Genomic DNA, 13,518 nt, shown 5'->3' on the forward strand with positions numbered 1-13,518 from the left:
CCTTTTTGCTGGCAGGAGTATCCTAGTGCCAGAACTTTGCTTAAAGATGCTTTGCTTGATAGGGACAAATTCTGCACCAGGATTCTGTACAGAATACAGTAGTCTGCCCATTTTTAAATCTTATTCAGCTATTCAGCTCATTTTAGAGCAGAAGTCCCTAACCTATTGGGCACCAGGGACCGGTTCCATGGAGAAAGGTTTTTCCATGGGCCGGAGGGGATGTGGTTTCATGTACTGCCTGCATCCCACAGATGGGGCTTTGCTTGTTTGTGCGGCCTGGTGCCAGTCCACGGACCAGGGGTTGGAGACCCCTGTTTTAGAAAGTCACTATTTTTCAGGAGGCAATTCTTGTAATGTTAAAATCATGTCCTCTAAACCAGGGGTCCTCAATCCCCAGTCCACCCAGTACTGGTCCACAGTCCATTGGGAACCAGCAGGCAAGTGCACGAAGCTGCATTTGTTTAAGTGGCGCACACGAAACCATCACTCTCCCTGCCACCAGTACACAGAACCAGAAAGATTGGGGACTGCTGCTCTAAACCATCTCAGTGGAAAAGGGCCAAAATACAAATGTGATGGTATGCTTCTATCCTCAAAATAAAGGTAGTCCTTGAGTTACAACCACTTGTTCAGTGATCATTCAAAATTATGATGGCACTAAATGAATGGGACTTGTGACCTGTCTGCAAAGTTGGGGCTGTCACATTGTCCCAATAGTCACTTGATTTCAATCCAGGTATTCTGTGCCCAACTCGCAATTACAACAACGTAGTAAAGCACAGTCATTTCACAATTTTTGACATTCCCTGCTGGCTTCCCCCAAGCAAAGTCAATGAGGAAGCTGGTAAGAAGTTGGATGTTGGTCTCCTGGTTTTTTACCTACCTGCGCTCCATAGGCCCTGCTTCTGGCATCCCCTGTAGTATCTGCAGCCCACCTGCACTCAGAGCCTGCCTGCAATATCCATCCTCTCCCACCAGCATCACTTGTGCATCCACTGGCATGCTTGTTTAGGACTCTGGCTTCTTCTCTCTTAATGACCCACTCAGCCCTAGGGTTGTGACAGCACCAGGACTGCAGGATTGCCATCATTAAGTGATGCAGTCACGTAATATTGCACTTTACAACCTACTGCTTAGCAACAAAAATTCTGGTCCCATTTGCCATCAGGATTAATAAACTTATTTTTAACTCAAAAGCTATCTGAAGAATGCCTTAACAATGTCAGAGATGGAGATATCAGCCGAGAATTCTTGAGGACCCTTTAAAATATTACTAACAGTTGGTTCAATCTAGCAAGAATACCTTTTAGAAGCTTACTTCAACCAAACTGAGTGAAGGGGCAAAATGATTTAAAAATTAACATTTAGAGTGCATCCTGTGGGTAACATTAAATGAACTGACTTCTGAACAGACACGTGTTGGGATTTTGGTCTAATTCACTTGAATGAACTTCTCCTGCGTTGGTGCCTTTCATGAGTGCTGCACTATAATTTGTATAATTCCCCACCAAAAATTTATGCAGCCTTTTGCTGCAAATAATCCTATAGTTTATTCACATTATAATGTTTGGCATATTTTGAAGAAAACATTTGGTTAAATTTCAGATTAGTATGATGCATCATTGCGGACCAATAATTGAATGGTTAGGACCATACTTGAGCCTAGAAAAAAAGAAACACCTTTAACAGCTCATCAAAAATATAGTAGTTTGTTTCCCACGTATATCATAAGGTCTGGCTTGTATCCTGAAAAGTTACCTGGCAAGGCAACTGCTGTGAAAGATGTAAAAGTACAGGAGTGGAAATTCCAAGGCACTGAAGAGATCACCTAAGAAATAAAATCATATTTTTAGTTTTTAAAAAATTGGCACCAGTATTTGGTTGCCCTGTTGAAAAATGGACAGAATAGAGGAACACAACACTGTAACACTGGAATTGAATTACTTATTTTTGATTTTAACATGATTTTTATCACTTCAGCAATTTGCCACTGCACTTACAACATTTCATTCTCTTTCTCATCAGTCTGAAATCAGGTTGTAAAAAAAGGGAAGAATGCTATTTAGGGAGCATGTTTCTACTTTAAAAATGTTTGTATTTTTCATGGAAATTCATGAGCAAGACTCCCATTTATAATCATGGTTGTTCAGGGAATAATTTGTTTTCCGCTGGCTATATATATATATATATATATATATATATATATATATATATATATATATATATCTCCATACGATGCCGCAGGGAATATTTGCAAGCATTGACTATTTCCCTCCATAACTGAATTGTTGTGAAGAGAAGAAGAAGCAGCAAAGGGAGAGAGGGAGAAGACAGCAACTGGATTTCTATTTCAGAGTTTCATAAAAGAGGGACCTATTAAGTTGCATCTGAGAATACATTGTACAAAAAGAGGTGCATTGTATGTTAAATGTATTCCAGCTCCTAAAAATCAGAGATTTTTGTGGTCTTGAAAAAAAACAGGTAGTCTTTGACTCCAAAATTTCCATTGCTTAAGCAAGACAGTTGTTAAATGAGTTTTGCCCCATGAGTTTCTTGCCACAGTTGTTAAGTGAATCACTGAAGTTGTTAAGTTAGTAACACAGTTATTAAGTAAATCCAGCTTCCCCATTGATTTTGCTTGTCAAAAGGTGATCACATGACCTTGTACACTGCTACCATCATAAATACATGCCAAGTGTCCAAATTTTGATCATATGACCATGTGAATGCTGCAACAGTCATAAGTGTGAAAAATGGTCATAAATCACTTTTTTCAGGGCCATTTTAATTTTGAATAATCACTGGATGAATAGTTGTTAAATCAAGGATTACTTGTAATAAGATCCTACAAGATTTACAGACGTTTTTCATTATCTTCCCCTAAATAGCAGACCAGCAAACATATTAATCATAGGGGAAAATTAGGAATAAGTATAAGAGTTTATTGAAAAGGCTAGAAGTTGATTTATTTTTCACCTGCCTGTGTTATCATTTTTTCTTCATCTGGGAGAATCAGGGGGTAAATAAAGGCTTGCCCACTTTTTTTGGGGGAGATTGCTGATTCCCAACTCTGTGTTTTCTTTAAAATGGCCTGTCCTAATATTTGAGGGACTCTGGGATATGCAGATTCAAAACATCTGGAGAGACCACCTCACAATAGCTAGCTTGTTTTTTGGATAACCGAATAATAGTGTTGGAAGGGACCTTGGAGGTCTTCTAGTCCAATGTTGTTGGCTAAAAACCATAGCAATTGTAAACTAAAGACCTGTCTTTTTTCCATTTAATCATATTCAGTTCTCAGAGAGTGCCCTGACAAGTCCATGAGGTTTTCTTTTTCAGAAATGGTTTGCCATTGTCTCCTTCCTAGGGCTAAGAGAATGTAGCCAGCCCAAGGTTACCCAGCAGGCTTTGTGCCTAAGGAGAAACTAGAACTGATTGTCTCCCAGTTTACCCAAAATTTGAATGCTGTATATTCTGCAAGTTGTTTTATTTTACAATCTTTGGAGATCAAAATTAAAAGACTAAATTCTGTTTTATAGCGTGCTAGAAGTAAAAGTACTTTACTGGCAAAGCTGAACTCTCTCCTTTGTAGACCATCAACAGAAAGAAATCTATCCTTTTGGCTTGAAATGATCTACACTGTTCCCCAAAAGACTTGGAATTGCTATTCTGTAGGCAGACAGGAGCCATGCTAGAGGGAAACAAGGGCTGACACCACTGTAAGACCCTGAGGAGTGGGCCTCTAAAATGCTGTAATCAAACACAGTAGATAATTCTGATTCATAAAGTGAGCATTAAGTGTTATTTGTCAGTTGAGATGCAATAATGAACAATTTCATTTTTCAGACTCTCCTTCACCTGCTGAGCTGCACTCCTCGGTCTCAACATCAAACTCTAATGTGCACATATTCACAACAATATTAGCAGTGAAGAAGCTATGCATGTGCAGCTCCCAAATCATGCAATATCAGAGCATCTCAGGATTGGATTTTGGGCTATTTTTGGATTAGCTAAAACTTTTAAAAGGAATAGAGTCCCGAGTATGTAAAAATGATTCATATGTGTAGTGGAACACACAATCAGACTAAATTCTGAAATAGCATACATAAAGAAATAACACTAGGTCTGAAAAATGCACACACACACACACACACACACACACACATATACCAATTATAATTATTGTTATTTTTACCTGTTGGGTGGGATGCAAAAGCCAACATCACCACACTAGAAACAAAAGATATCATTAATTTGTAATTTTAATATACCAATAGACAACCCATTATTTATTACAATAACTTCCTTAATCTAGGACTCTTCTAGATACCTTCCTCAATTCATCTAAAAATATTCTCAAGGGGGCTGTAGGCTCTTTGACTTATTTTCTGATCCATCTGGGTATCAGGATTCTATAAATACAGCATGCTTCTATATTTGTGAGTCTAATATTGCAGAAAGACATTTTTCGCAAATGTAAGCAGCATTCCTGAATGTTGACACACACAAAAATATCCATTTTCTAGGTCCATTTGATTCTCAGTATAGATTCCATGGAATGCAGCATGACTGCTCTGGGGCATCACATTATATCACATTCAATTCAGAATTCACTCTTTTTTTATAACTAGCTGATAATGCATTAAAAAATTGCTTTGGTGTTTCCATCAAAATATAATTAAGTAAATAATAGCATTAAATAAGATGAATAATATGAATATGATAGATATTAAAGTCATTCAACTTAATGTATGTACAGTTATGAAGGGATGGTAAACATTCCATATTTTTCCTTAATTAAGATATAATGTACCTGAATGCATAGTTTATGTATTGTTGTTCAGAGTTACTAAGGAGCAAAAAAAAAAGTCAGTTACTTTAATGTCAGAACTTTGTCAAACAATGTCAATTACCCCTTAAATAATTAAATATACAAACATACACTTTTTATATTAACTTATTTTCTTTCAATTACGAGATTTCTTGAGTTTGATTTAGGCAGGTCCTTTAATCTGACAGATACGTGTTAGCCTGACTGTATATTTATTGTGTGACATCTAGAGTTGTCTTGGAGATGAAAATGTTTCACCAAGGTAGTTAAATACTCATGGTAGGTAGCTAACAAGAACTGGCAGAAGTTTAATCAAGCTTATCTTCCCATCATTTGTATGATAAGGTGACAGAAATTGCTAGAGTAGTGTTCTTGGTTCCAGAAAACTACAGATCAGGCTTTCCCACACATTTTTCACACTCTGATCTAAAACAAGCATTTTTTTTCTTCATACTAGAAAGTGAGATGTTTAATTGATCTATGGAATTAGAAAAAGATTGACAATTCTTTTTCAGAGATTGTCCTTACTCAAAAATATAGTCATCTGTAAATTATGTATCTATATTTCAATTATATTTTCAGGGAATAACCAATTATTTATGGAGCCTGTCTTATCACTGTACTTTCTGTTGCCACTGACTTTGGCTTGAAAGATGGACAAGTGATCTGGATGAGCAGGATGCATCTGTTGAAAGTGTCCTCCTATTATGAGGTGTAAAGGGAAGAGCTTGATGGAGGGTGTTCTTTGTGGGGACTCCCCTCTTTTGGAATAAGGTGCCTCCAGAAGCAAAGGTGGCTTCCATGCTCATTACCTGAAGGCAAATATAAATTTGATATTTTTGGAATGTCTTTGGGTGGGGATTGGTTGTATGCAGTTAAGTCAGAGAGATTGTATCTCTCAAATTATATATCAGTTATTATGTGTTAGACCTGTACACTGCCTGGAGTCCCTCAGAACTGAGGCAATCAATAAAGTTTATACATAAATAAATCTACTTATACCTTTTGTGCTCTAGAGATTATTTAATTACCATAATGAATGGTAAGAATCTTCTACTGAACAATATTTACATTCATTATATCTGTTTCTAATAATGCTATTCTTTCAAACCAGGTTTTTCTAGATATGTTGGGACCAAAAGTAACTTCCAGAATTTTCAACTACTACTGGATAGGTAAAGTAAGGTAAAGGAGTCCCTGCAGATTTTATTCCGCTAGTTGTTGCTGACTATAGGTGGTGGTGCTCATCTCCCTTTCAAGGCCACTGAGCCAGAGCTGTCTGAAGACTTTTCTGCGGTCATGTGGCCAACATGAAATCTCAGAATGCAGTTACCCTCCCACCAAAGTGGTACCTATTTATCTACTGGATAAGCTGGCAAAGAAATTTTGAGAATTTTAGTTCCAATACATCTCAAGAGTATCAAACTATGGAAAGTTAACCTATACTTGCAAAAGGCAACTATCAATTTCTTCTTCTGTCTCCTTATTAATCCTTCTTAGTCTTTTATTTTAATTATATAAAGAACTAAAGAATATAATATTTTTTTCCTTCTCCAGACCAGCTAGTGTTATTATAAATACTTCTTATTCAGAAAAAAAACATAAATCACCTTAGAGAATTTGGTTTCCACAACTTGTAAAATACTTTGTAAGCACCTGTGAAAGAAAAAACATGAAGTTGGAGTGTTAATATATTTTGCATCCTCTGGTACAGCTAAGGAGCAATTTCAGAAAGGGAGACACAGAGCTATGGTTAAAGATCTACTTGCCTATATAAAAATCCAAACCTTCTATAGCATCAAAGTTATTTCAGCTTGGGGTGCATTTTGTATTTACAACTATCTTTTTTCCTATCTAGTACAGATTAAATTTCTTTTCCTAATTCTGAAATTAAAAGAACTGTAAAAAAAAATCTCTGTGCTGAAATCTTTCCACTTAATTCTGTTAATTTACTTTTCCTTTTTCATAATGCTATATAATTCAGTGTAAAGTTGGATCAAACATGGACCTTTGGAGAGGACATACAGTTTTCTATTACACAATTTTTTATTCCAGCAGAAAGTAACAAAGACAGTGCTTATGTAAGTCACTGGATACTGTATGGAGTAAAGACAGAAAACTGAGACTCATAGCAAAGAGGAGCTATGCGTAGGCCAGAAAGTTGAATTATTTTTTTGCTAATTTATTAAAAACTTACCAACACATAGTAGGTGTATGACGGCCCAAAAATAGCCATCTGAATCAAACTGCAAAATAAAACATCAAAGTGCCCTTGTTTCAATTGTGAAACAATTGAATTAAAGAATTAAAGTAAGGAATACTTTAATAAGTAAAGCATCTTAGGTATCACTTCACCACAGTAACGATGTTATAATTTTCATAGAAAAAGCAAAAACAGCAATCTCATCTTTGGCCATATCTACCAATAAACAAGCCCAAAATACTCCTAAAAATAACTCTAAAGAAATTTTCATGCATTAAGAATAAGATAGAGGAAAAGCCCTCTATCACAGAGAACAAAAATTTTGAAGAAAGTGCAAAACTGATTTTGGCATACTGTTCAAACTGCAGCAAGATATAAAATGGAGAGGTGTTGAGAAACACTGTATTAAAATGCATCCAATTTCAGAAGGGTGGGTTATAAAACACATGCATTATCATACACAGTGAATGAATGAGAAATTTAAAATACCCAATGAAAATAATATTCTGCATATGTTTGAAGTTATTGAACTTATTATTGCAATATGCAATATCCTTAAAGGGCCATAAATATATTTGCTTTTTATTGACTTACTTTGTTCCACAGCATACCTGAAATGCAATGGACTAACATGCATGCTGACTGGAGAACTCTGGGAATTGAAGTCCAGACATTTTAAACTTGCCAAAGTTGAGAAACTCTGTTCTAGGCAAAATATTCTTTAGTTCAAACCATTTAGTGAAGTTCATTCTGTCACTATTTCAGGCATCTGTTACAAGAGAGTTTGTGCTTTTCATAGCAAGTTCAGGATTTCTTTGAAAACAACTAACCTGTGGGTCATAGAAAGGAAGCCCCCCTGCGGCCAGCAAAAGAATCAGCACTCTGCAATTAAAGATAAAAAGGCCACTTGGCACCAGAGATTCCAAGAAATTATGTTTCTATTTCAAACTGCGGTTAAAAATAATATATACTTTTTGTTAACATTTCTTAGTCTTCCTTCTACTAGATCAGAAAGTACATATGTCATTCCTGCCTCATTTTTTTTATTCTCATAATAATCCTTTGAAACAGTATCTGGTCCAAAATCCCCAGAGGACTTCATGGCTGATCAGAGATTTGAGTGCTAATTTATGTCTCAGAGTTGCTCTTTCAAACGGTAACTGGACTGTTTTTTTCCCTGAGGAAGACACAAGTGTTAATGTACTAATTTAATCAGCCTGGCTTCAATCTCATATTTATTACTGTGTATCATCATTAAAACATGGAAGCAAAAGTTGGACTTTGAAGAAAAAGGACAGGAAGAGTATCGATGCCTTTGCACACCTTTGAACATTTAGTGTTATACAAGATTCTGGGAATATTGAAGATAGCCAAGAAAACAATTTGACCAAGTCAACCTAGGGTTCTCACTTAAGGCACAAATGACCAGGCTGAAATTATCCTATCTTGAACACATTATGCCAAAATGCTGGGAAAGGTGGAAAGAAGGAGAAGTGGAAGACAACCAGTAAGGAGGACGGGCTCAATTACAGTGGCGATAAGTGCACAGAGGGGATTAGATGCCTCTGTTTTTTTTCATTTAACATAAACACTGCTCCTAAATAACTCTAATTTTAAATTGTTTGATAGAATGAAATGATTTTTTTTGTCTGACTACCCTACAGACAAACCCTCAAACTTACAAAATCAGTATTAGGAAAAGGAGTCCAATGATCCTAAAAGAAGATATGGCCTGGGGATGTAATAGCTTTATGGCATTCCATGTTGGCCCATTCATATTTCTTGCATGAACAACAGGTGCCAGTGATATCATATATAGGGATGGAAATATGTGATACATTTTCCTTTTTCTAAGGGGTTCCTGGAGATTATGAGAAATCAGCACTTTACCATTCCCATGGGCAAATAACCTCCCTGAAATTGCTTTCAATTTTAATTGTATTAAGGAAAATATACAAATATATAAAATCCTAATCAAATGAATTCTCAAAGGTTTCTTAAATGAGCTTTCTCTTCCCTACTGTTCTCTTGATAAATTAGATGAAACTCCTATAATTTTTATCTGGCCTGACAATCCACTCCTATAGGACAAAAAGTTAGGAAAGGCTGACAAAGTTCAAAGTAGTTTCAACTTTTTTACAGCAAAACTGTTTCCAACAGATTCTTTTTTCTCCACTATATATTTATATCATAGTTTTTATACTTTAACACAGGGCTTTTTTTCTCATAGAACGCTCAGAACGGAGTTCCGGCACCTTTTTTGGATGGAACCTTGTAGGGTAGGCAAGGCAAGGCAAGGCGGGTTGTATGATGTGTGTGAGTTCCGGCACCTTTTTTTTTTTTTTTTTTTAGAAAAAAAGCACTGCTTTAACATACCTAAACAATTGTCACGGTTGTTTGAAACATTTTTCCTTACTTAAATGTAATCACATAATTAGAGAATAGAAAATTTATTACTAAACCACCCTATCAAATCTTGACAAATGCAAATGCAAATTGAAGCCCAATTATAATTCTGAAAAAAGACTATTCTGAAACAATAATATTTTAAACAATCGTATTTTTAATTATAAACACTATGTACATTGGTCATAGGTTTTAACAGGATTGAGGTTTAACTAAATAAATGCCACATACATTGCAACCTACATAAGGTAGGTCTCAATTAGTTCAGTTAATAAATTTTATGAAAATGGTTGTATTATTCAAATTTGCACTAGTCAAAGTGATACTTCTATCACTTTTCTATGCTGGTTGGGGAATTCTGGGAGTTGAAATATACAGTTTAAAGTTGCCATGGTTGAAAAATACTACTCTAATGTACTATTTTTTTCCTTTCTCCATTTTGCACACATGAAGATGAGTAGCATCTGAACCCCAACTTCAACTTCAATTGCACAGGGGCTCGCCTCAACTGAGCACACATTAGCCTTGCATTAACTGAATTCTGAGTTGCATTAAACATGATCTGATAACAATTTACAATTCACACTAAATTGAATACTGCATTATTCAAACGTGCACTAATTGTTGTTGTTGTTAATTGCGAAGTCGTGTCCGACCCATCGCGACCCCATGGACAACGTTCCTCCAGGTCTTCCTGTCCTCTACCATCTTCTGGAGTCCATTCAAATTCACACCTACTGCTTCAGTGACTCCATCCAGCCACTAATTACAACCTACCATATAATATATGATGAACACTCCTAACTCTTTATTAAATAGATGATCAGCTGTTCATGTTATTGTCTCTGTGGAATTCCATACATATCCACATTGGACAAACATTGGAAACTTACCTGCAGAGTTTTAGGGCAGAGTTCTGCTGTTAAGAAAAAAAACACAATAATATCAAAAAACCCACCTTCAAAACATGATTAATGAAAGAAAACGTTACCATGCATTTGAATGTCACCTGTTTTCTGATAGAATTTCATTTATTGTGATTTCAGTAATAGAAGGATAAAGCATATTTTACCTCACAACCAGGAACATGTGCTAAGCTGCAAGAGTAACTAATACAAAGATAACACTTATTCAAAGATTTCAGGCTGTGTTTCCTTAGCATTGTCTCTAATATGCTGGACTGGGCATCCAGTTGTCTATAGATCATATATATCTCATAAACTTTTAAAAATAATCTCTAGAGATCCTATATATCACTATTCCAAATGCTGGTAGCAAACTTTCTATCACCAGCTACCCAAATAAATGAAAAAGAATCCTTCTCCAAAGATTATATCTATCCCACATTGTGGTAATAGAAATAGCTCCATAAAGTACTTTAAAAGTTTATACTTATGCAACACATATTTTATATATAATTATCAGTATTAAACATCATTAAATGTCCATAAAATGTGTGCTGTGGACATCAAATCCAGATTAAATATTTTGTGTAAGATTTGGCAACCACTTCCTGGTGATTTTATAGAAATTCCAGGAATTTCAGGAATTATTATGAAAAAGAGAGTTATGATTGTTCTAAGTTACTCAAAAAGATTTCAAAAAAGGTTTCAAGCTGGGAAACAGTTCCTCAGGATGCTGGACAGATGAAAGAAAAAGAGAAAAACTTTTTGAATCAAGGTCAACTGCTTTCAAGCACTACCACACCTGCATCGTTTGGAAAACTCAGGAGTGGACAGCACAAAAGACTCCAGTAAGAAAACGAGAGTAGAAGATATCAAGAAGCATATGAGAATAAGGCAGTGCCATGATTAAATTACAACCCTTGTAGCTTCAACCTAAGGCCTCCTCAAAATAAGCTTTGCTTTGGCAAAATCACTTATGAATCTTCAAAATGATACTTATTTGTTTTATTAAACAAGTTTATATGGCTGTCCAACTCATATGCAGATGACTCCGAGCTGCTTACATTTAAGTAATACAATTTTATTATCATATAGTTTTCCCTTCATATGCTTTCTCTCTTTCTCTCCATCTCTCTCATACCTTCAAAGGTTTGCTGTAAATATACCATCTCCTAGAAGAATTAAATTATTTGAAATTAATTTGCAAAAGTATTGTATTTAATATGTGCATGCATTAATGTCTGAAATATTTAGCCTAAGAAAATATAGTTAACAAAGAGTCTAGATAAACCTGATATATAAAGGCCATTTATTTAATTCTCCATACCTCTTTCTGCACCGAGGCTTCCACTCCATAAAATATAACATCTGCAGCATTGTGTAAGGTAAGAAAGATAGGAATTGGCTGCCAGGAAAGAAAATGGGACCAACAAAGTTAGCATTGCAGACACTGTAAATCAAGCTGCCCATCACCTTCTGCCCATCTGATGGCACTAAGCAGACATTTGATAGTACCCCTCAGAAGTTTTCCTTCAGTTTCAGTTTGTAAAAGTTTGCTACACATTTGAAGACATCTAAGTTATAAGTGAGGAAAGCAAAGACTTTTGCTTAGAGCTATCACATGGTATCCCTGATGGGAGGAAAAGTTGCAGTGGTTATAAGCCTGCCTCCATCTTTGAAAAAGATGTTATTGTTGTGACTACAGGGCCATTCTTACTGAAACGGAGGGAGCAAATTGTATACATATAGTACCACAGATTTTCCCTAATAACTCATTTTCTTATTCCAAAAATGGAATGGAAACATGGAAAATGTGAAATACTGAAAGTCTAGACAAATTAACTTATAAAAAAAATCTTTTTATATATAAGGCCTCTTTGAAGTGTTTTTCAATATTTTGATTCTAGCAAATGTTTTCAATAGACAATTTATTTGTTCTTCTGTTATTCTAAGTTAACATGCTCAAGAGTGACTAAATCTAAGAGATTGCAGCTACAAAAGTTTCATTTTAATTACTTGGGAATTTGTAAGAACCAGTATTAAAAGAAAACAAGTGAACAAGGCTCAGAGATAACAAGCCTTTCATCAGAAGCAGGAAAAGAAAAGAAAAAAAACAACAGCTCACAGCTCCACTGCTGGGCTTGTTGCCATTTTTGTTGCTGAGAGAGAAGGAAGATCCATGGCTAAGCATAAGTTTCTTGAACTAGTGCACAATGAAAGGAAACACTAGAATAATGCTATCCTAGGAAATCTGACATCAGAATTTATATTTTTCCTTTTCTGCAGCCAAATCAACACATTTACACACACATACACCTTTCACCTCCCTAATATTATTGGCTCTTCATAGGGCCAAGAGAAATGTGTTTTCCTGCCAACTATGGCTCAGATTGCCCAGCTCAGCTAACTTTCACCAGATGTTTATTGTCTTTCATCGTCATTTTTAGACCTTTTAGGCTTTAGGAAAGGAAATTCAGTATGTTGGACCAATCAGTTTTAGTTCCCATCTCTCCAAATCTATCATCTGATCAATTCATTTCAGCCACATGAGGATCCATCTCATTACAAACCTCAATTCTTAGACAAAGGAGAAGCAAGCAGGCCAACATATGCCATTAGGCCCTGTTTTGACAGCAGCATTCTGAATATAATCTGTGATATTTTAACTGCAGAAATCTCCTTTGTGATGCTTCTTGGTCTGAATCCTTTTATGGGTGGGATAATGAAGGGTTAAAGCAGGGGTGTCAAATTTACAATGTCACGTGACGTGTTGCGACGTATCACAACTTTTTTTCCATTGCCAGCAATGGGGTGGGCGTGATTTTGGCATGACGCATCTGGCCCGCGGGGCAGCAGTTTGACACCCCTGGGTTAAAGGAATTAAGAGGAGGACAGGAATTTGGGCCCAGTCCAATGTTGATGTTCATGTTTTCATAACTTGGTACACAATTCTTATATGAGTGGTTTGTAGCACAGATTTATGTTTTTACTTAAGATCACCCATTGATTTCAAGGCCAGCAAGTAATAAAGAATGACCAATTCATTGATGGAATTATTTTCACAATTATTATATGTATTGGTGCAGCAACCTTTGGGGTACTACTTTATGAGTGATATGGGACTGAAGGAACATCTTTCATATTAATCCATGCCACACATATTCAAAAGCTGG

General features: G+C 35.9%; 1 protein-coding gene across 4 annotated transcripts in view; it reads right to left on the bottom strand.

Annotated features, from left to right (window-relative positions):
* TMEM241 (transmembrane protein 241) overlaps nt 1-13,518 on the bottom strand; it is a 40,967-nt gene that overhangs the window by 17,666 nt on the left and 9,783 nt on the right. For 3 of the 4 annotated variants that reach the window (XM_039328542.1, XM_039328545.1, XM_039328544.1), the window contains exons 5-12: nt 11,673-11,750; nt 10,334-10,359; nt 7,865-7,916; nt 7,029-7,077; nt 6,442-6,487; nt 4,814-4,849; nt 4,196-4,230; nt 1,759-1,828 (exon numbers count right to left, since the gene is read on the bottom strand). In XM_039328542.1, the coding sequence (XP_039184476.1) occupies nt 1,759-1,828; nt 4,196-4,230; nt 4,814-4,849; nt 6,442-6,487; nt 7,029-7,077; nt 7,865-7,916; nt 10,334-10,359; nt 11,673-11,750 (392 nt within the window). The remainder of the gene's footprint in view (nt 1-1,758; nt 1,829-4,195; nt 4,231-4,813; nt 4,850-6,441; nt 6,488-7,028; nt 7,078-7,864; nt 7,917-10,333; nt 10,360-11,672; nt 11,751-13,518) is intronic. The other variant, XM_039328543.1, reaches the window with a different exon arrangement.

This window comes from Crotalus tigris, unplaced genomic scaffold (assembly GCF_016545835.1).
Source record: "Crotalus tigris isolate CLP2741 ecotype Arizona unplaced genomic scaffold, ASM1654583v1 scf7180000024382.2542628, whole genome shotgun sequence".
Taxonomy (NCBI): Eukaryota; Metazoa; Chordata; class Lepidosauria; order Squamata; family Viperidae; genus Crotalus; species Crotalus tigris.